The 22776-nt window shown below is 44.1% G+C and overlaps 2 protein-coding genes across 2 annotated transcripts in view; both read right to left on the bottom strand.

The window, feature by feature from the left end:
• The window catches only part of ATP6V0A2 (ATPase H+ transporting V0 subunit a2), a 44012-nt gene extending 42561 nt beyond the window's left edge, over positions 1–1451 (bottom strand). The window contains exon 1 of the mRNA XM_018061368.1: positions 1085–1451. Within this exon, the coding sequence (XP_017916857.1) occupies positions 1085–1201 (117 nt within the window). The 5' untranslated portion in view covers positions 1202–1451. The remainder of the gene's footprint in view (positions 1–1084) is intronic.
• The window catches only part of TCTN2 (tectonic family member 2), a 28698-nt gene continuing 12124 nt past the window's right edge, over positions 6203–22776 (bottom strand). The window contains exons 9-18 of the mRNA XM_005691349.3: positions 22623–22688; positions 20949–21083; positions 20620–20697; positions 16760–16840; positions 15745–15856; positions 12115–12221; positions 8714–8870; positions 7808–7933; positions 7076–7164; positions 6203–6417 (exon numbers count right to left, since the gene is read on the bottom strand). Coding sequence (XP_005691406.2) covers positions 6314–6417; positions 7076–7164; positions 7808–7933; positions 8714–8870; positions 12115–12221; positions 15745–15856; positions 16760–16840; positions 20620–20697; positions 20949–21083; positions 22623–22688 — 1055 coding nt within the window. The 3' untranslated portion in view covers positions 6203–6313. The remainder of the gene's footprint in view (positions 6418–7075; positions 7165–7807; positions 7934–8713; positions 8871–12114; positions 12222–15744; positions 15857–16759; positions 16841–20619; positions 20698–20948; positions 21084–22622; positions 22689–22776) is intronic.

Below are 22776 nucleotides of genomic sequence, written 5' to 3'. Positions count from 1 at the left end.
AAAGGTGGGTCCCAAGAAATAAAGTGATCACTCAAGTGACTTCGAGCTTAATCAGCCAGGTCCTGCTTCATAATCTCCTTTTCACACTGTTTTTTCCTGCATGGCACTTATTACAGCTCATAATCAGAGTGTGTTTGTTAACTCTCCCAGATTGTGAGCAACAAAAACACAGGGACTTTGTCCATCCTGCATCCAGCACCAAACTCAGCAAGCACTTGATACAAGCTTGTTCATTCATGCCTATTAATGCCTACAAAGCCAGGGGCTGTACTTAGGAATCAGGAATGAACAAGACTCTTACCCCCAGGGGTTGACAGTCCATGGTGGAGCCAAACAAAAAACAAATAAACAGATATATAAAACAAGTATTTATTACTACTTGTTGGGAGGACAGCTCCCTTTCAACAAATTCTGACTTTACTCCTATTCCGTACGAGGTAGTCCTATGTATCAATACATAAAAAGGCAACAGTGAACGACAAAAAATCCCGCCGCCCGGGAGTTTACACCAAGTTCATTCCTAATTCAGGTTCCTGGCTCTTTCTGTTCCCTCCACCTGGGTCCGTGTCCCCCAGAACTTCCCAGGACTGGCTCACTCCTCACTCAGGTCTCAGCCCAAGGACACCTCCTCAGAGAGGCTTCCCTGACCGCCCCTACCGGGGGCACCATCTCACCATTCCCTTTTATTGTCAGTACAGCAAACGTATTCATGTTTACGTATCATTACTTAATATTCCTCCCCTCCTCCGTAAGTTCCAAAAGGGCTTCAAGAGGCCTTAACAGATTTGTTCTCCCGCTTAATTAGCCCAGTGCCTGGCTCCGAAGCATCAGACTGCACGACCCGAGCTGATGAAGACAAGCGTTCCTAACTAACCCAGCCAGGGCGGCGACGGACCAGACATCCGGCGACCCTGGGCTCGGGCCCCGCTCTGCGGAAGCTCTGGCCGGAAAGTGGACCTCAGCTTCCCCGTCTAGGAAATGGGCGCCCCTGCCCAGGTGCCCGCGGAGGAGGAGGCCCGAGCGAAAGGTGCAATGAGGACGCTTGGCGCGGAGCGACAGCCCGCATCTCCCGGGAGACACTCACGTCTCGGAACTCGACCAGGCCCTTCTCGCCCAGGACGCTGAGGCACTCGTAGGCCGTGCCGGACTGCAGGAAGAGTTGCGCCAGGCACATGGTCTCGCTCCGGAACAGGGACCCCATGGCGGACCGGCCCGCGCCCCCCGGCGGGACCCGACGGGCGCCGGCGGCTCCGGGCTGCGCGGGCCCGCAGTCAGCCGGGGTGACCAGGGGATCGAGCTTCTCCTGCGGCCTGGCCGCGGCTCCGAACCATGGGGCTCCGGGTTACAGCAGCTGTCCCCAGTCCAGCCACCGCGGCCGCCGCTCCAGCCGCCACCAACGCCGCCCTCGAGGCCCCGCCCCCTCGGCTACAGCCGGTTCCGGTTCCGCCCCCACGCGCGCGCACGCGCGCTCCCGCCGGCCGACCAATGGCGCCTGGAGTTGCGGCCGAGGGCGGCTGCGGGGCCAACTGGCGCTAACTCCGCATCAATGCGGAGGATTCAGGAACTCAGCCCCAGCCTGACCAAAAACTGCCCCTCTCTCTGCCGTTCACAGCTTTATAGGAGGAATTTTATTGATTTCACATGCTAGAAAGTTCACCCGACTAGAGTATTACAATTTTGTGATTTTTAGTAAAGTTACAGAGTTCAGTGTCGGGATCAATTTGAGAACGTTTCCATAAAGATTTCTCCCGCTCAGCTACAGTCAGTCCCCTTATCCCCTAGGTCCCGACAACCACTAAACAACCTTTTCTCCATAGATCTGTCTGTCAAGACATTTCTTGTCAACGAAATTACACCCCCTGTGGTGGTTTTTTTCTGGGGTCCTGGCCCCTGTGCGGACAAAGCAGGGTCTGGTGCCAGGCTGCTCTTGCTAGGATCCTGCACACAGCAGCTACAGACATCTCTAACAAGACGAAAATCGGATGTGAGCTTACTTAAAATCTTCTGACTTCTCCCACTTCGTTCTGAATAAAGTTCAAACTGCTTACCAGGGCCAGCAGACACACCACCTGGTCTAACCTCTGCCTTCCCCAAGCCCTAGTCTCCACCCCACCCACCTGCCTTCTTTTTCCAGGTTGGTGCACTTGAACTTGCTAACTCTTCCCTTCTCTCTGCCTAGAACATCCTTCTCCAGGACCTTCTCAAAATTAGCTCCTACAAGTCTCAGCTCAAATGTCTCAGCTTCTAAGAACCTGGTCCTGACCACTAGCAGAAGTGTCCCTCCACCCCAGCCTAGGCAGTCCTGTTTTATTTTCTCCATAGCACCTACCACTGTCTGACATTATCTTGTCTATGTTTATTGCCAATTTTCCCCCAGTAGAATGTAAAACTTCCTGGACAAAAAAAAAATCACCTGCCATTTCAGTAAGCCAAAGATGCCACAGCCATCAAGCCATTAGCCACTGCAGCCACCCCCAAGGGTTCATCCTGAGGGGATTCAGAAAGGAGAAAAACAAGTTACCGGTCCTAAATAGTTAAGATGCATATCTAAGGAATAATTTCCACCAACCCAGACTCTTCCACCTTCCCACACATGGAAAAGTGTTGCAGAGAAGAACCAATTCTGACTCCATGTTTCAACTGTTTCTTTGACTTGCTTATCATTGCTGTTGTTATTATAATCATACAACATGGCCTGCCTCAGAGGACGCTGCGCCTCTGCCTGTTAAACTAAAGTGACTTTGTTCAGCTCAAAGAGAGACTCTGACCCTGTGCACCTGTGAATGGCTGTGAGAAAAAGAGATTAACACATCCCTTCCTGAGGCTGGCCGTCCTGGACATGTACTGCAAGCCTTATGGCTCTTTTTACTTTCCTTCCTCATTGCTTTTCCTTCTCTATTCTGTCTTTTGACTTTCATTCCTCGTGGCTTCTCTCTCTGGTCTATAAAAGAACCTGGCATCCAGACCCGGACAAGATGGTTATTTTGAGACATTAGTCTGCCATCTCCTCTATCAGCCAGCTTTCCAAAAAGTCATAGTCCTTGCCTCAACACCTCGTCTCCAATTTACTGGCCTGTCATGAGGCAAGCAGAGCGAGCTTGGACTTGTCAACAAAAGCACTAAAAATCATTAACTTGGGGTGGCTGTTCTTTGTGATTACAGTAATCTTTTGATGTACAGCTACATGGTTTTTTCCCTTCGACAAAAACTCTTGTATATCCTGGCTTCTCCCTTACCTTTTTCAGTTTCACAGCAATCTGAGAGGCTGCCTTCCTGAGCTATAGCCCTCAGTAAGATCCCCAAACAAAACATAACTCTCAACTTTCAGAGTTATGTTGAAGTTTTTTTTTTCAGTCAACAATTCTACCAGACAAGGGACATTGCCTTGATATCTCCAGGGTTCAGGGCGGTAGTCGATCAATAAATACTTCCCAAATATATGTATGAACGTGTAAACTCTATACAGTAAGGTCTTCCCTGTAGCTCAAATTGTAAAGAATCTGCCCTCAATGTAGGAGACCTGGGTTTGCTCGACCCTAATCCCCTTCTACTGTCAAAGTGAGTTTTTCCCTTCTCAAGTGCAAAATCACCCTAACAAAGCCCACAAAATCAGGCTAAATTCCCCGTCATTTGGAAGTTTCATAGTAACTTCTCAGACCTAGTTATGCTAACTGCCAGGGAAAGACTCTGAATCACTGCAAAGAACCAGTCAGTTGGGTATTTCCTTTGCTTTAATAAAAGACAATTTTCAATTCCTAGGGGGTGTAATCACCTCAACCCACAGAGATCCACATCCAAGAAAGAGTGCAGCAGAGTGGGGAGAAATTCAGTATTTCCATGATGTTGAGGACTTTAAAAAAAGTATTCACAACCTTAAAGTGGAGAGTTATGTTTTATTTGGTGGGAATTTTTAGGACTTCAAGCCCAGGAGACAGTGTCTCAAGTGATCCTGAGAGAATGGTTCTGAGGAGCAGGGGCAGAAGTCAGGTTATAAAGAAGTTTCCAACAAGGGGAAGGTAGTGTGAACATCAAAAGATTATTGTTAATTAAGAAAAAACAGATATCTGAAGTTAAGGAATTTAGTGATTTAAGAGTCTGGGCTCACTGAAACCATTCCTTTCATGTGCATCTCACCTATCTGGGGCCAGTATCCTGTTTTCACATCCCGAGCTTCCCTTCCTTGGCCTCACCACAGGGAGCAGCTACAGTCTTAGCTGTTAGATAGCAGGTATTCTCCTTCCTGAATTCCTTTAGGGCTCAACAGCTCACACCGAAGGGCTGCAATTGCTATTAACTGTGACATCTTTATTTACTGATATGGCAGGAAACACTCTATTTCACATCATATTCTGAGATTCCTCAAGGCTCCACCGTAGGGAGTGGCTACAATCTTGACGGCTTCTAGGTGGCAGGTATTCTTTCCTTCCCGAGTTCCCTTGGGGCTCAACAGCTCACCAGTCACTGCAATCACTGATCACTGTGACATCCTTTGTTTACTGATACGGCACAAAATATTCCATTTCTCATTGTATTACAAAACAGTAGTTTGTAGTGCATGGGTTTGATCCCTGGTTGAGGAAATAGAACCCCACAAGCTACATGGTGTGGACAAAAAAAAAAAAAAGATGCAACACCACGTTGTACATAGCACCAGGATGTCAAGAGATGCTCAGAACTCAGAGAGAGAAGAGAATTGCTTTAGAAAATTCCATTTACCCACGGTGCACAAAGTCCATCTGAAACAATGACTAAATTTATCTAGCCCACCAAGAAACCTCACTGGAGGTGGCAACGTGGCCACGTGGCTGTGGTTGGAGACAGCTGCTCTGCCCCCCCTCCCCATGCTGCATCGTGCTGTCTGTAAGAGGCCCCAGGAGGAATTTCTCTCAAGACTCAACTAGGAAAAACTGTACTTCATTGAAAGCCAGATTATTTTTTAATCAATAGTCCCCATGATTCCTATAGCTAGTCATATTTTGGATTTTTTGCAAACTGAAGACTGTATTAGGGACCTACCTTTACTAAATGCAAGGTCATTGGCATATTTTTTCATGGGCTTGTGTTCAATCCTGGTTTTGTTTTACTTACCTCTACGTTAGGTCCTTTCCCCTAACTCCTACATCTTGCCTCATCCATTTTTTTGGATTTTCGTATTATATACACTTTTTAAGACTTCAGAAATGGACTATTTCCTGCCATATCAAAGACCTCCTGGAGAAGGATATCACAGCCATGAGCAATTGCAGCCCTCCAAAGTGAGATGGTGAGCCCTAAGGGAATTCAGGAAGGAGCAGAACACCTGCGATCTAGCAGTCATCAGACTACAGCCACTCCCTACAGTAAGCCCTGAGGAAAGCAACCTCAGGGTGCAAAACCACAGGCTGTGCACACATGCTCAGTCATGTCCAACTCTTGCAGCCCAGTGGATTGCAAACTGCAGCCCACCAGGCTCCTCTATCCATGAAACTTTCCAGGCAAGAATAGTGGAGTGGTTTGCCACTTTCTACTCCAGGGCATCAGCATGTAGATTCTTTACCAATGAGTCACCTAGGAAGTCTAAAAATACAGGAGAGTGGCTCTATTTAGCTGAAGTACATTTGAAAGGAATGATTTCAGTGGGCCCAGACTCCTGCAACTTCCCATACATAGAAAAGTGCAAAATCCCTTCACTTGGGATATCTGGTTTTAATTAACAATAATCTTTTGATGTTCAAACTACTTGCCCTTTGTTGCAAAACTTCTATATAACGTGACTCCTCTCCTCACCTCCTCAGAGCAATTCTCTCAGGATCATTTGAGACGGTGTCTCCCAGGCTCGAAGTCCTAAAAATTCCCACCAAATAAAACATAACTCCCAACTTTGAGGTTGTGAATATATTTTAAGGCAATAGACTTTAATGCATTTCTAATCCTTTCTTTGGAATAGTGGAAACTTATCATTTCAACAGAAATACATAAAAAATTCAAAGACTGACTCTCTATGGTAGGAATAACATTTGGACCAACACTCCTATGACTTTCATAATCTGTGATGAAACTTATCTGTAATAGGTTCCTAATTACACTTATTGACACAGTTGACCCTCTCATGCATTTTGCTCACTCTGGTGCATTGGTGAGAACACCCACTCTGAATTGCTTTGAACATCTGGATAGCTACATATGTGAATTTAATTTGTGGAGCACTTAATAAAATTTTCTATAAAAATAAAACATTTCATTTATTAAGATTTTACAGAGAGGCACACAGGAGGACAACAAATCCCTGACGTAGAAGCTGATGATCTGTAAGAAGTCAGACGGTAGTTGAATTCTAAGCTTTGTGTATTCTGATCCAGGGGTTACTGAGGAATACAGCTAATACGATGAAAGATACCAGTAGTAAGCTCTTGGCAACACACTGAGAGTAAGGCTCTCCTGCAAGACAATGAATCAAACTAAGCAACTTTTTTTTTTGTCATTTTCATCATCATTATTTTATTTTTTAAAACTTTTTATTTTGTATTGGGGTACAGCCTATTAATAATGTTGTGATAGTTTCAGATGAATTGCAAAGGGACTCAGCTATACATACATACATGTATATATACATCTATAGATGTATCCATTCTCCCCTAAACTCCCCTCCCATCCAGGCTACTACATGACATTGAGCAGCGTTCTCTGTGCTGTACAGTAGGACCTTGTTGGTTATCCATTTTAAATACAGCAGTGTAAGCAACATTTTTTTGGTCTTGTGGGCATTCTTGGCTGAGCCATACAGCCTATGGGATCTTAGTTCCCTGATCAGGGATCCAGAGATCAAACCCATGCCCTCTACAGTAAATGCACAGAGACTTAACCCCTGGACCACCAAGGAATATCCAGGAATGTTATTTCTCAACTTTTTGGGTAACTAGGTAGAAATAAGCCAAAACATAAAGAGCGATCATTTCTAAATGGCAACATCAGTACATGTTTTCTTTTTAAAACTTTGCTATACGTTTTAACTTTCCTGTGACATTTATACTTTTTTCAAAAGTTTTTTAATTAACGTAACATAATGATAAACATTTCAGAAAAGGGCTTTACCTACCTCGATAATATTGGGTCAGTGGATACAGAAGTTGTGGCCAACAAACCTCATTTCTGTTACAGTCGTACTCTGTAAAATTGATCTGGAATCTACAGAACATTTTAGAAGGTTATAATAGCTATAACAAAACATGCTTTTGATGAGTTGCAACAAAACCTCATTAAAGGGCTTCCCTGGTGGCTCCAGTGGTAAAGAATCCATCTGTCAATGCAGGAGACGTGGGTTCAACTTCTCACCAGGGAAAGTCCCACGTGCCATGGAGCAACTAAGCCCGTGTGCCACAGCTCCTGAGCCTGTGCTCCAGAGCCCGAGAACCGCAGCTACTGAGCCCACGTGCCTAGAGCCTGTGCTCTGTGACAAGAGAAGTCACTGCAATGAGACGCCCGCAAACCAAGACTGCAGAGTAGGCCCTGCTCTCGGCAACTAGAAACAGTCCCCAGGGGCAGCAGTGAAGACCCAGCACAGCCAAAAGCAAATAAAGAAAGCTATTTTTAAAACCTCATCTAAAACTTGATTAAAGAAGTGAAGCATTTGTTTGTTTTCTACTTATTCAGCAGCACTACGTGGCATGTGGGATCTTACTCCCCCGACCAGGGATCAAACTCATGCCCCCTGCAGTGGAAGCACGGAGTCTCAACCACTGGATCGCCAGGGAGGTCCCTAAACTTCTTAGTTTTGAACATATATTTTTCTGCTTCCTGATCATGTCACTGAGGTCAGCAAACAGATTACCTTGTAAGGGGACGGGGTAACTGTGCGGGTATCTTAATAAACTGGACCGATGCGCCGATGGGGAAGAGGTCAGCCTTGTCCTCACAAGTCAGTCCACACTGGAACTGCCAGGTCACGGAGGAGAACCTGGGAGGGAAAGGTCATGCAGGCGACAAAGCCCTCGCTCACTTCTGGTCTGCTAAGAACACTGGGTAACTGACACAACAACAACATGAGCTGGGCTTCTCCTACACACGGTTCACGTTTTCCTGGTGCTGCCTTTCCCCCTTTGTAGTGTGTAAATTTTCAAATGCACACACAAGCTGAGACAGCCGTATAATGAACCCTTGTGGACCTATCATAGGCTGCAACAACTACCAGCATTTTGCCAGTTCTGCTTCTTCTCCTCTCCCCCATCATCTCATTTCATACTGGTGCTTTTAAAGTTCATTTGCTTTATCACTTGTTTGTCTCAGACAATAGTGTAATAGTAACAACAGCAGCAGTAGCTAACGATTTTTGAGGGCTTTCTATGTTATTGCTGCCTTTTTGCCTATCCCAGCAGCCCTTTGCCTTTCTTCTAGTAATTGCGCCCCAGTTTTCCCCAGAACTAACCCTCTCCCTCTCTCAGTTGAGCAGACCAGAGGGGACTCACCTGAACCTAGGAATGTGCCCATCACTTACACCTGGTCAATCAGATCTGTCTACTCTCCTGACCATAGTGATTGGTTCAGAATGGAGCACATGACTGAAACTGAACCAACGAAAGTCTTCCTAGACCATTTTTGAGAAAGATGGGGAAACGAGGCACCCTCTTTCCACTGGACTTGCTAATCTGCTATAAGCCTGAAGTTGCTGGTGTTCTTCTTTGCCACCTCTTGAGGAAACTTCCCTGCGAATGCACACTTAGCCTCGATGCCATCATACCTCGTCTCGACGCCAAGTATCTCCTGCTGAGTCATCCCTTCCACGGCGCCAGCATCCGAGAAGAGGATGCGGATGTTCAGCTGCGCAGGAACATCCAGGCAGATGCCACTCACGTTGCTGTCGGGTGGGTCTGTGCCTGCATCAAGGGCATCCGCACCTGGAGAGATGTTAAGTCATTCATTTTGGAAAGAAGAATTTAGTTTCAGTTTTCCTACAGTACTGTAATGTAACCCCCCAGTTTGGAAATATTATTAGGCAGGAATCAGAGGATTGAGGCTTTAATCTCTAACAGGCTCTAGTTATATGCCTCCCATGGCTTCCCTGCCTGCAATGTGGGAGACCTGGGTTCGATCCTTGGGTTGGGAAGATCCCCTGGAGAAGGAAATGGCAACCCACTCCAGCACTCTTGCCTGGGAAATCCCATGGATGGAGGAGTCTGGTAGGCTACAGTCCATGGGGTCGCAAAGAGTCGGACACGACTGAGCAACTTCACTTTCACTTTTTGTGTTCAAAATGTCTCCTTGGGCTTCCCTGGTGGCTCAGTGGTAAAGAATCTGCCTGCCGATGCAAAAGACGCATGTTCAATCCCGGATCCAGGAAGATCCCACAGACTATGGAGCAACTATGCGCCACAACTACTGAGCCTGTGCTCTAGAGCCCGTGAGCTGCATCTGCTAAGCCCACATGCCACAGCTACTGCAGCCCAAGTGCCCTAGAGCCCGTGCTCCACAACAAGAGAAGCCACCACAATGAGAACACCCAGCATAGCCAAATAAATAATTTAAAAAAAAAATACTTAAAGAAAAGTGTCCCCTTGTATGTTAACTCAGTCATTGGAATTTTAAAATCTTTGACTCACCTAATAAAACCATATATCATGATTCAGTTCCCAAGCTCCTCATTGACATCTACCCAGAGTTTGAACAGAAATATTGACTTGCAGTAAAAGGCCATGAGAGTTAGTTTACGTAGTCACTGTTCTAATAAAAGCTTGTGTAAGACACTTAGAATCCATACTAACAACTTTAGTTACTACAGATTAAATTGTTCAAAAGCAATTTCCTGGTGTGCTGCCATAGCAGTAATATAAATGGAAGAGGATAAAACTGGAAAAGAGATGAATTGTCATTCATCTCGAAAACTGGCCTCTGCGGGGGTGGGAGGAGAAGAAACAGCAAGGTCAGTCGCAGGATGTGAAGCCCTAGGGCCACTCTGGGGGCATTTCTTTGTTTCTTCAGGAATCCGGAAGGCTGTCACCAACAGGTTCTTTCTCCTTGATACACGGGCTCAGCACTGTTCTTCTTCTGCTCATTAATGAGGAGCAGAGTTGACTTGCAGCTTAGACACAAAACACAAGCTAACAGCTTCCACCATGAGGGCAACACAATGTCATTACCTCTGACTTCCCAACTCTGGCTTTCTGTCTTGAAATTTCCCATGGTTTTTACTTCTCCGGTGCTTTATTGACCCCTTCCCTGCATCCCACGGGCACCTCCATGGCCCACCTCACTGGCCGACAGGTTAACAAGGAGTTGACAAGCCCCGACCCCTGGGTTCTGTTTCCAAATGAGGATCTAACTCTGGGCTTAGGGTCTTGAGCACAAGTGGGACAGGCAAACCGTGTGGCTGGCCAGACCCCACTGCCTGAGTCAGAGAGTGGTCAGCAGTACCTCGGCCAGGCATACATATTACGTGATCCCTGGCCACCCCCCGGGGAGAGGACAGAGGGGGTTGTAATGATTCAGACCCTAATCACAAGGGGTGGGGAAAGTGCAGGGGCATGTGTCTGGTTGGTCCTTTGTATGAATCCCAGCCTGACGAGCTGAAGTGACTTCCGAGGGTGCGGGGGGCGGGGGGAGGGTTTGCACTCCCAGCAGCATCCACAGGGATGGGAGGGGACTTAAGAAAGCAGATGCCGCGGCATCAGATAGCTCGTTCAGGCCCCAAGAGGCAATCCCAGGAAGGAGAGGAAGAAAAGACGCTCTCTCTCTATTCAAAGTGCCTTTATACACTCAAGCATGCATGCTCAGTCGCTTCAGTCATGTCTGACTCTTTGCGACCCCATGGACTGAGGAGGCTGGCGGGCTACAGTCCATGGGGTCACAAAGGGTCAAACAGGACTGAAGCAACTTAGCACGCACACACGGACTGTAGCCCGCCGGGCTCCTCTGTCCATGGGACTCTCCAGGCAAGAGTACTGGAGTGGGTTGCTGTGCCCTCCTCCAGGGGATCATGTCCACCAAGGGATCGAACCAGAGTCTCTTATATCTCCTGCATTAGCAGGTGGATTCGTTACCACCAGTGCCACCTGGGAAGCCCCTTATGCATTCCAGACTCCCTGAGAAATCAGAGCAACGCTACCAGACTTGCTGGCTGGGAGGAGAGGAAGAGCTGGGAACCCTGGGTTTAGCTCCAGCTCTGTCACAACAAACTGTGACCTCAGACCACCCCTGTGAGCCACAGCTCAGTGACCAGATGGACACTCTGTAACTGGAGTGGAAATCGGGCTCATCGGGGCTAAGTCTGTTCCACGTACTCCCTGCAGCATATCTCTTCTTCACACACCAAACCCCTCTGACCCCAACACTCAGAGCAAATGCCTCTGACCAAAGACGCTGGAACATCAAATCTTTTTATCTGGCCTCGGTGACTCCACTATTATTAGCGCTGTTACACCTTAATTTCTTTCATTTTTAATAGCTTTATTGATATGCCAAATAGTTCACCTACTCAAATTTAAATGTATAATTCAATTCAATTATATTCACAGAGTTATGCCACCAGCAGCAGACTCAACTTTAGAACATTTTAATCACCCCTCCAAAAGAATTCCTATACTCACAAGCAATCACCCTTCATTTCCTTCCAACAGCCTGAGCCTTGGGCAACCATTAATCTGCTTTCAGTGTCTATAGGTTTGCCTTTTCTGGACACTGCATTATAAATGGAATCCTATAGTATGTGCTCCTTTGTGTCTAGCTTCTCTCACTTAGCACAATGTTTTCTATCACCTTTTAAGTTAACAAAATCGCTTTTGAAAATTATAAAACCAGTTCTCAACTGTCCATATTGCTGGCAATCAAAAATAGGAATGCAGACTGACACGCACTCAAAATCCTTAAATTTCATTAAGACTTCCTTTTCCAAAGACCGTTAGATTGTAAAACAACTGGGCAATTTGAACTTCCTGTAGATTTCCTCTTTAAAAGAAAAAAAAGCCATTGTGAATAAGAGGTAAAAGACATGAAACGCCTCCTACCTGGAGAGCTAACCTCTAAACAAATGTCTGTTGGGCACAGCAAAGAAAGACGGCTGCTGAGTCAGGCTTTAATACCACATCTGACACTACATAGTCAGAGCGACTGAGGTACATCTTTTACATGCGTGCAGCTTTGACTTACGTATTATTTCAAGCCAGCCATCACTGAGATCGTTGTAATTGGAGTTGCCTCTCATTGCAACATGAGTCACTTGTACTAATGAATCAAGCAGTTCGACAGCATTCTCCCTGCAAGAGAGGAAGACATTTCTCAGCTCCTGGCCAGCAGGTCTTGTCCTGAAGTCCTTTCTGAGGGTGCCCAGGTTGTGCTTGCTGGATGCCTAAACAACAACAAAAAAAAGCCAGGGGATCTAGGCTGGGAGTCTCACCCCTCAAGGATGGTCTTCCTGAGATGAACTTACACAGCAAGGGGAGGATGTATGGAAGCAATCTCTCACTTCAGACTTAGAACATTAGTAACTTACACTAGAATCATGTGCAGGCTCCTTTGAGTGTCACAGAACTTGGCAGGTGGGTAGATCACATGTCAAGTTACCAGGATAAGTTCATGGGCCAGAGTAACCCCATAGTAAAAGGAACCTAAATAATTAGCTAGAAGTTTGAGCTATGAAATGAGGTGAAGAGGACTTCTCTGGTGGTCCAATGGATAAGAATCTACCTGCTAATACAGGGGACAGGGTTCAACCCCTGCTCTGGGAAGATACTACATGCCAAGAAGCAACTAAGCCCGTGCGCCACAACCACTGAGCCCACGTCCTGCAGCCACTGAAGCCTGTGTGCCTAGTGCCCATGCTCTGCAATGAAGAATCACCCCTGCTCGCCACAGCTAAAGGAAGCCCAAACACAGCAACAAAGACCCAGTGTGGCCAAAAGCAAATTTTTTCAAAATAGGTTTAAGATTAAGAACTAGAACTTAGCATCTCTCTTGTTCCAGTGACCTCACTGGAGGTACAAATCTTATGAACCACAAAGGAGGGACTTTGACTGTTGACTCAGGCCTCGCACCCTTCCATCAGGAGCCACCTTGGGTAACTTATTCCCACACTTTTTCTTCCCTTCTCAAGGTCACCTCCACCTTTTTTCTGCTCTCCAAAGAAGTACACCACTTGGGATATATTTCAGATGAGATGGGTGTAAGAACCAAAGTGAAAGTGTTAGTTGCTCAGTCGTGTCTGTGTTGCTCAAATTTTGCGACCCCATAGACTATAGCCTGCCAGGCTCCTCTGTCCATGGAATTCTCCAGGCAAGAATACTGGAGTGGGTTGCCAGTGTATTTATCTCCTTCTCCAATACATGCAATCAAAACCACAAGAAGATACCACTTCACATCTACTCAGTTCAGTTGAGTTGCTCAGTCGTGTCCGACTCTTTGCGACCCCATGAATTGCAGCACGCCAGGCGTCCCTGTCCATCACCAACTCCCAGAGTTTACCCAAACTCATGTGTATCGAGTTGGTGATGCCATCCAGCCATCTCATCCTCTGTCGTCCCCTTCTCCTCCTGCCCCCAATCCCTCCCAGCATCAGGGTCTTTTCCAATGAGTCAACTCTTCACATGAGGTGGCCAAAGTATTGGAGTTTCAGTCTCAGCATCAATCCTTCCAATGAACACCCAGGACTGGTCTCTTTTAGGATGGACTGATTGGATCTCCTTGTAGTCCAGGGGACTCTCAAGAGTCTTCACCAACACCACAGTTCAAAAGCATCAATTCTTTGGCACTCAGCTTTCTTCAGAGTCCAACTCTCACATCCATACATGACCACTGGAAAAACCATAGCCTTGACTAGACAGACCTTTGTTGGCAAAGTAATATCTCTGCTTTTTAATATGCTATCTAGGTTGGTCATAACTTTCCTTCCAAGGAGTAAGCGTCTTCCCAAAAAAATTAAGTCTGACACTGTTTCCACTGTTTCCCCATCTATTTCCCATGAAGAGATGGGACCAGATACCATGATCTTAGTTTTCTGAATGTTGAGCTTTAAGCCAACTTTTTCACTCTTCTCTTTTACTTTCATCAAGAGGCTTTTTAGTACCTCTTCACTTTCTGCCGTAAGGGTGGTGTCATCTGCATATCTGAGGATATTGGTATTTCACATCTACTGGGTTGGCTATTATTCAGAAAACTGGAAAATAACAAGTGTTGGGGAGGGGGGATTCCCTGGCAGTCCAGTGTTTAAGTCTACAAGCTTCCACTGTAGGGGGTGAGGGTTCAATCCTTGGTCAGGGAACTAAGAGCCCTCCTGCTGAATGGCATGGCCAAAACAACAAACAAGTGCTGGCAAGGATGTGGAGAAACTGGACCCCTTTTATGCTGTTGGTGGGAATGCAAAATGGTACAGCCTCTGTGGAAAACAACATGGCAGCTCCTCAAAGAACGGAACACGATGATCCAGCCATTCCACTCCTGCGCACACACCCAGAAGAGCTGAGAACAGGCGCTCAGACAAAAAGTGACCCAAGGCTGTTCAAAGCACAGTTCACAACACACCATTCCACAAATGTGGAAATGCCTCAAATATCCATCAACTAAGGAATGAATAAACAAATGTCACATATATATAGATATATATCTATAACTCCATACAATGGAATATGATTCAGTTGTGAAAAAGAATGAAGCACCAACACAGGCTACAAACATGGATGAATCTCACCAACAGAATGCTAAGTGAGAAAAGTCAGACATAAAAAGTCACAAAGTACAGGAGACCATTTATATGAAATATTCAGAATAGGTAAATCCACAGAGACAGAGAGTGAACTGGTTGTTGCCAGAGCTGAGGGGAGGGAGGAATAGAGAGTGACTTCTAAAAGGTACAGGTTTCAGGGATGTCCTTGGTGGTTCAGCAGCTAAGCCTCTGAGCTCCCAGCACAGGGGGCTCCAGTTCAATCCTTGGTCGGGGAACTACATCCCACATGCTGCAACTAAGACCTGCTGCAGCCAAATAAATATTTTTTTTAATTAAAAAATAAAACGTATAGGTTTCATGTTGCAGAGACAAAATGTGTTGGAACTAAACAGAGGTGGTAGTTGTACAACATTATGAACGCACTAAATGCCAGTCACCCGGTAAAATGATTATGTTGTGTGAATTTTGCATCAATTAAAAAAAAAGAATGTATATGAATATCCATAAATTTTCCAAATCCCACCCAGATAATCTTTATACATCATGTAACAAAGCTTAAAAATTCTTTAAATGTTAATCACCAATGACACTTAGCTCCAACCCTTTCTCTGATGTTCTAGGAATGTGGGGTTTCCAATGATGTGAACAAACTTCCCAGAGAAATTTGCATAACTACGGATGAAACGTCCGAGAGTGTCTATCTGCACTTATACGGAGGTTTGAATCAACTCTAAACTGTACTGGAAGTTTGTACTGTTTTTTGGTTTTTTTAATTTATGTACTATTTTTTGGCTGGGCTGTGTCTTTGTTGCTGCATGCGGGCTTTCTCTTGCTGCAGAGCACAGGCTCACTAGCTGTGGCCTGAGGGTTTGGCTGCTTCGAAGCATATGGGATCTTCCTGGACCAGGGATCGAACCCGTTTCCCCTGTATTGGCAGATGGATTACTAACCACTCGACCACAGGGAAGTCCCTGGAAGTTCGTACTGTTTACTATCACATAAGTTTCATTCAGATGGAAGTTTTTCATGCTGTCTTTACATACTCATGGGGGGTGGGGGCAGTGGATTAAATTAAAGCAAACCACTCAAAACGTAGATAAATCCATCAGTGAGACACTCACCTAAGCCTAGTACAGTTTTCATTAATTCCAACTTCTAAAAGGCACCCAGATAGTGCATTTTCTCCAAATAAAATGGGTTTGACAGTTGCTGTTGAACACAAACTCCTTCCGGCTATAAAATAGAAAGATTATTTTCTTGCTATTTTTGCAAAACAAAATTAAGTAAAAGATTTACCTCAAAGTTTTTCTTAAGAAAAAAACAAACAGAGAACAATAAGCAGAAATAGTTTCCAGTTCTCTAGAAATGAGGTCATTGTTACTCTAATCCTTTGAAAGCTGAACAAAGGCTTCTTTCTGTATCAAAATACCTGGATGGGGATCAGGGGTTTATTCTGAATATGAAATTTCATGCCTTCTGGCACGTGTGGGTAATTACCACTGATGCAAAGATTTTCCATAGTTTGGAATGAAACTATTTTCCTGCCTCTGGTTAGCACCATCTTGGGTTAATCAATGACAACAAGGACAATGGACTCTCCAGTCACTTTCATATTTAAATCTCTCTTATTGAAAATCAGCACTTCAAGTGAAAATGATGTTAACATTTTTTATAGAAAAAAAGAAAAAAGAAAAGGAAGCTGTAGAAGCATGGAAAACCACCACCCCTAGGCTAAATAAACACACCAGGCTTTAAAGTAATTGGTTACTCGATCAGATTCAAAATATGGCAATATTTCCAATTATAGTTCACCAGCTGCTGCTGCTGCTAAGTCGTTTCAGTCCTGTCCGACTCTGTGCAACCCCATAGACGGATGGCAGCCCACCAGACTCCACGGTCCCTGGGATTCCCCAGGCAAGAACACTGGAGTGGGTTGCCATTTCCTTCTCCAAGGCATGAAAGTGAAAAGTGAAAGTGAAGTCGCTCAGTCGGGTCCGACCCTCAGCGACCCCATGGACTGCAGCCTTCCAGGCTCCTCCATCCATGGGATTTTCCAGGCAAGAGTATTGGAGTGGGTTGCCATTGCCTTCTCCACTAGTTCACCAGAAAGTCAGTCATATCATCAAATCAGATTACCAGAATACCAAAGGTGTAAAGTTGTGACATTATTCGTCCCATTGGTGCTTAGAGCTCGAACAGGCTTGCCAAGTTGGTAACCTAGACAAACACAACACAGGAGAATGAGCATCTTCCCCTCTTAGTTTATTTCAAAGCAACAGGCGCTAGCTCGTCAAACAGAAGGAAGCAATCCACAACCAACGGAAATAGGCGCTCAAAGTTCTTTTTCAGAAAAGCTTTGAGAGAAGGACATCAACATCACTCCCTTCATTTGCTTCGTTTTTTATTGAAGTATAGTTGATTACAATGCTGTGTTAGTTTCAGGTGCACAGCAAAGTGACTCAGTTATAGACATGTTCTTTTTCAGACTCTAAAACACAGATGTTAGTGTGGCTTTTTGAAGACACTTTTAAAGTGAAATCTTGGAAGTGAAAACTAGGCAGGAGTCAGTCTTCGAACTCTCACCTTGGAGAATAAGCTGCTGGGCAGGCCAGTTCATGAACACTCACTGAGTGATTAGTACAGCTTATCACAGGGGCTCATAGAGGAAACGTAAAACCACAGGAACTTTCCCATGTAGCCTTTTTCCAGTAAACTAATTCAACCCCAAGGTCTGATTTAGCTCCTATTCCCATCCATTTCCTAGTAATCTAGGTTACGGTTTCCACCTTTTTAATGTGAAAAAGTTCACAAGCACAGGAAAGTTAAAAGTAACACCATGAAACTCACTTAATACAGCCGCCACCTAAAGTCAACAACTGTTAATATTTAGCTGTATTCTTCTTAAGTAAGTGTCAGTCGTTCAGTCATGTCAAACTCTTTTCGATCCTATGGACTGTAGCTTGCCAGGCTCCTGTGTCAGGAAATTCTCCAGGCAAGAATACTGGAGTGGGTTGCCATCTCCTTCTCCAGGGCTCCTGTAGGGAAAATTAGAATTGGACACCTCAAGTCCAAGGGAACCCTGGGCCTGTTCATTACCGGAGTGTTCCTCTCCTTTGTAAAGCGCCTCTGACTGCTAGATTGTGAGCCATTCAGGGCCCACTGCTCTTCTGATCTTAACATATCTAATGTGCACCCCAAAGGTCTTTCCTTCAGGATAGATCAAATATTTCCCATTTTTAGAAGCTTTATAACACCAAAACACATATTTCAATAAAAATAGCACAAACAATATATTAATTTATATAAATATGAAATATAATAGATATTTGTTTTATCTATTATAAAAGTATATATATTTGGGGTGAGGGGGCAGGACTATTTGAAAATAAGTTGTAGGCATCATGACACTCACATCATGAAAGCTCCATCAGACATCTCTCAAAATTAAGGATATTTCTCTACACCATCATGATGCCAATATTTCTAAGAAAATTAATAATAACCCCTTATAATCATATCATATCCAGTTCATATGCATATTTCCTATGTCCCTTCCAAGAATGCATATTACAGTAGCATTGTTCTCAGTTGGTAAAAAATCCGCCTGCAATGCAGGAAACCCTGGTTTGATTCCTGGGTCGGGAAAATCCGCTAGGGAAGGGAGAGGCTACCCACTCCCGTATTCTTGGTCTTCCCTTGTGACTCAGCTGGTAAGGAATCTGTCTATAACACAGAAGACCTGGGCTCAGTCCCTGAGTTGGGAAGATCCCCTGGAGAAGGGAAAGGCTGGTACTCCAGTATTCTGGCCTGGAGAAGTCCATAGACTGTATAGTCCATGAGGTCACAAAGAGTCAAACACGACTAAGTGACTTCCACTTTCACTTTGTTCATATAAACTGGGATACCACTGAGGTTCCTGCATGGTGTTTGCATTTCCAGCTTTACTCCCCACCCTTCCCAACAAGCAGCCTCCCCTCTGGCCATGGGTCTAATCCTGCCAGAGTACACTGCATGCTCATGTCTGCCTCCTTGGCTTCCCCCAGGTTATTCCTATCCCCAGCACCCTTTCCAATTATCTGCTTCTCAAGGCACAGTCTCCTCCACGCAGCCCACAGTGGAAACACACCCAGGGCAGGGTTCTGACTTGCTCGGTGCTTTTCCTCCAGTCTAGGAACAAAACCTGGCATGCGGGTTTTCCTGGTGGCCCAGTGGTTAAGAATCCGCCTTCCAACGCAGGGGACTTGGGTTTGATCCCTGGTCGGGATCCCACACGCCTCAGGGAAACTAGATCCCACATAGCAACCCAATACACCCAGATAAATAAATCAATATTTTTTAAAAAACAAAACAAAACCTAGCACGTGCTGGACATTTAACACTGTTCCTTAGTGATGCAGTCTGGGTAAATGGTCAACATTCTACTCCTCTGAATCCTGGAGTAACTGAGCCTAGTAACTGACCTCATTTATTAATTATCTTGGGTCGTTTACTGTTGTTTCCTGTGACTTAGTGCTGTCAGCTCCAAATAAGAGCGTCCCTGAGGACAGGGCCCGTGTCAGATAGTCCTCGAAAAACCCCATCCAGCCTCAGAAAGTATTAGAGAGACACTGCCTCTCTATATACAAGCCGCGCCTCTGCCTGATTGGTTCTGGCTCCTGATGTATTCTTTGTTGATGAGAGCATCAACATTTCTCATATATTCTGACAGGTTTTCTCAGAAATCTTCTCAAATTAAGTCAATGACATAAAAATTCTTAAATTTCAGGAGCCTGGTCTCTTTTTTCTTCCCCCTCAGTTACCTTGGAGTTTATATAAACTAAGAGAAAAAAGTCATAATGTCTTCATGCAGTACATACGTCATTCTTTAAATAACAATTGTGACTTATAACAGCAGTAATTAAGGAATGCTGCACTTGTGATCCACACAAAACACCAACATTTAGGGTGTACATAATTTAAAGAAATGTCCCAAACACCTCTAGAAATACTGTAGTAGCCAATAAATACATAGAGGAATGCCTTAGGTGGCCATAGGCATGCAGTTTAGAAAATAAAGAAAAAAAAAAGTCTCACTAGAACTACTTCATTTCTTCAAAATCACCGAGTAGGAAAAGCAACATTGAACTTCCATACTGATTTTACATAACTTCTGTACAGTACCTTGACTTAACCAGGAGTCTGCTCTTAAAAGCCAACAATAAACCCTAACATTAAAAGCCTATTTAAAAGGAAAAAATATATATATAAAGAGTTGTGTATAATTAAATTAGTATATATAAATATTGAAGATCATGCAAAGCAAAAAGTTACTAAAAAGTTTTAAAATGTTGTTCCTTCATGATTAATTACTGCGTGTTGAAAAACAGTAATGGAGTTCCCTGGCGATCAAGTTTAAGACTCCACACTCTCACTGCTGAAGCCCAGGTTCAATCCCTCATCAGGGAACGAGGATCTCAGAGGTGGCGGAGCACAGCCTCACCCCTCCCCCACCAAAAACAAAAAAAGAGGGAGGGAGGGAGGAATTAGGAGTTTGAGATTAGGAGATACAATTATATACACAAAACAGATAAACAGTGGGGACCTACTGTGTATCACAGGGATCTGTATTCAGTGTCTTGTGATAGACCACAGTGGGAAGGAATACGAGGGAGGAGTATATACACGTGTGTGTAACTGGGTCACTGTGCTATATATCTGAAAGTAACACAACACTGTAAATCAACTATACATCGATCAAATAAATTATTTCATTTAAAAAAAAGACCAGTAGCTAAAGAGAAAGACTGTTTTAGCTTTACAACTATGACTATATATAACACTTTGTGAAAAAAAAAAGTAAGGTGTTAGCAGGAAAAGAATACAGTGTCACAAGAGAAAAAGAGAAAGGTCAGAGTCACAGACTAAAATTGGAAACAATTACTTACAGTCATCGTTATAGCACAGTAGTGTCAAACTAAAATGTGTTTGTAAGATCAGTGATTGATATGCACTCTCACCTGGGTTTCCAGACCATTCCTGTTCATTACCACTGTTATAGCTTAAAAATTTCACTGTAAATCTCTGTGTCATGATTCCTAGAAATAAAATAAAAATATAATGTCACCAATTTACTAAGAAATTATCCACCACAGTGTTGTTTTCTTTACCTTATAATTGCATTTCAACATGCAAAAAAAAAAAAAAATCACTGTTTTCTGATTAAATCATAAACACAAATAAGAAAAACAGGTCTGAATTAGTTTATCTGTTATAATTATGAGAATCGTGAAGAAAGAAAAAAAACGCTTTAAATTAAAAGCATTCTTGCTGCCCTTCACAAAGTTACCTTTCTGCTGGGCATTAATTTCTGCCCTAATAATTCTGACGTTTATTTCACTGATTGTATTATTATTCCACCTGAAAATATAATGTTCTTCCACGTTCACGTTCCTGGGGGCTGGTCCAGTACTTAAAAGTGTTTCTGGAAATAAGAGAGTACTTACATAAATTAAAGACCTAAAAATAAAAAAATTAAAGACCTTCTTTGGGTTCAAGCCTATTATTGGCAGTTCCCTCTGCCTGGGTGGCCATCCCCCACCCCCATCCCTGCCCTGCAGACCCAATTCCTTTACACAGCAGGGTCATCACCTCCTCAAAAAGCTGTCCTCAGATCTCCACCCAAGTCAGCATTAGCTACCTCTTCTTTCCACACCATCCCAATAAACTGAGTGAGCTCCATCCCTTCCCTTTTTAAAAAATATTTACTTCTTATTTATTCATTTATTTGGCTGCTTTGGGTCTTAGTTATGGCATGGGAACTCTTAGTTGCACCATGTGGGACACAGTCCCTTGACCAAGGATCAAATCTGGGCCCCCTGCATTGGGAGCATGGAGTCTTAACCACTGGACCACCAGGAAAGTCCCTGTCGCTTTCATCTTATTTCAGCCTCCTTGGTACCCAGCTCATGGCCTAATGCAGAGCATGGGCTTGGAAGAGTATCTGTTAAATGCAAGATTACAGAAAGATTATATCTGGTAAAGATTACATCTGTTAAAGGAAAGATTACAGAATGTCAGCTCTTTAAGAACAGGGGCCTGGTGTCTAGTTCACTACTATATTGTACTAATAGCTAATGGAAGGAAAGAGTAAGTTCCAAGAATTATAACACATTGAAAAGAAACACAAGTAGTATCTTTCATGGAAAAACAAAAGTCCTGGTAATATTGGCCAAATTCTATGTACTTTAGTTGGCTGCATTACAATAACAGAGTTTAATGACTGGAAAAAGAAAAGCAAGCAAGAAGTGAAAATGCTGGGTCCTAAAGAACCCTTTAACTCTCTGAAAAACACTTAAGAAAAAGCCCACACACCCAGAGAACAAGGAGGGACCCTGGAACCCACATAATCCAGGACTGAGAAGGATTGGGTTCAAGGTCACAGATGTTACTCCACAGTAAGTCAAGACAGAACAAGGAACAAGCAAAATGCTAGTGGGATATTTCTCTAACAACTACAAATCTCCTAAAATTCTTAATGAAAATGTGTTCTGCTCTGGGACTACAGTAAGTCTCCTGCATACGAACTAGTTCCATTCCAAGGGCATGTTTGTAAGTCCAACACGGTTAGCCTAGGCACCCAGCTGATGCAATTGGCTCTGTACTGTGATAGGTTAATAATAGTTTTCACACAAATAATACATTGAAAACAAACACAAAAAATGAAGAAAACATTTCTAATCCTTCAGTACAGGACCTTGAAAAGTGCAGTACCAGAGCTGGCATACAGGGCCTGGCAAGGAGGGAGAGGAGCTGGGAGATGGTAGAGCTATAGGATCGTCAGCAATAGGAGACGAAGGACAAGATGAAATTTCACTCAGGCCTGATGGTGGTGGAACACGTGTTTGCATCTTGCAAAGTTCAAAACTTGAAGGTTCGTATATAGGGACTTACTGTACATATTCCGTGTGAGAAATGATATATATTTCCATAGAAATGGTATAAAAGTATAACATTAAAATACCTGTATTGGTGATGAATCTGTCTAAGTCAGTTGCTTCCTCATAGATTACTTTCGGTGTAACTATGCCTGAAAAAACATACATAAATGAACTTCCATAGGAGTACATGAACCTTACATGTTCACATTTACCTACGAAAATGAAAGTTTGCCAAAC

This window comes from Capra hircus, chromosome 17 (genome assembly GCF_001704415.2).
Source record: "Capra hircus breed San Clemente chromosome 17, ASM170441v1, whole genome shotgun sequence".
Classification (NCBI taxonomy): domain Eukaryota; kingdom Metazoa; phylum Chordata; class Mammalia; order Artiodactyla; family Bovidae; genus Capra; species Capra hircus.
Note: the sequence above shows the minus strand (reverse complement) of the source record. Positions and strands in the feature narration are given on the sequence as shown.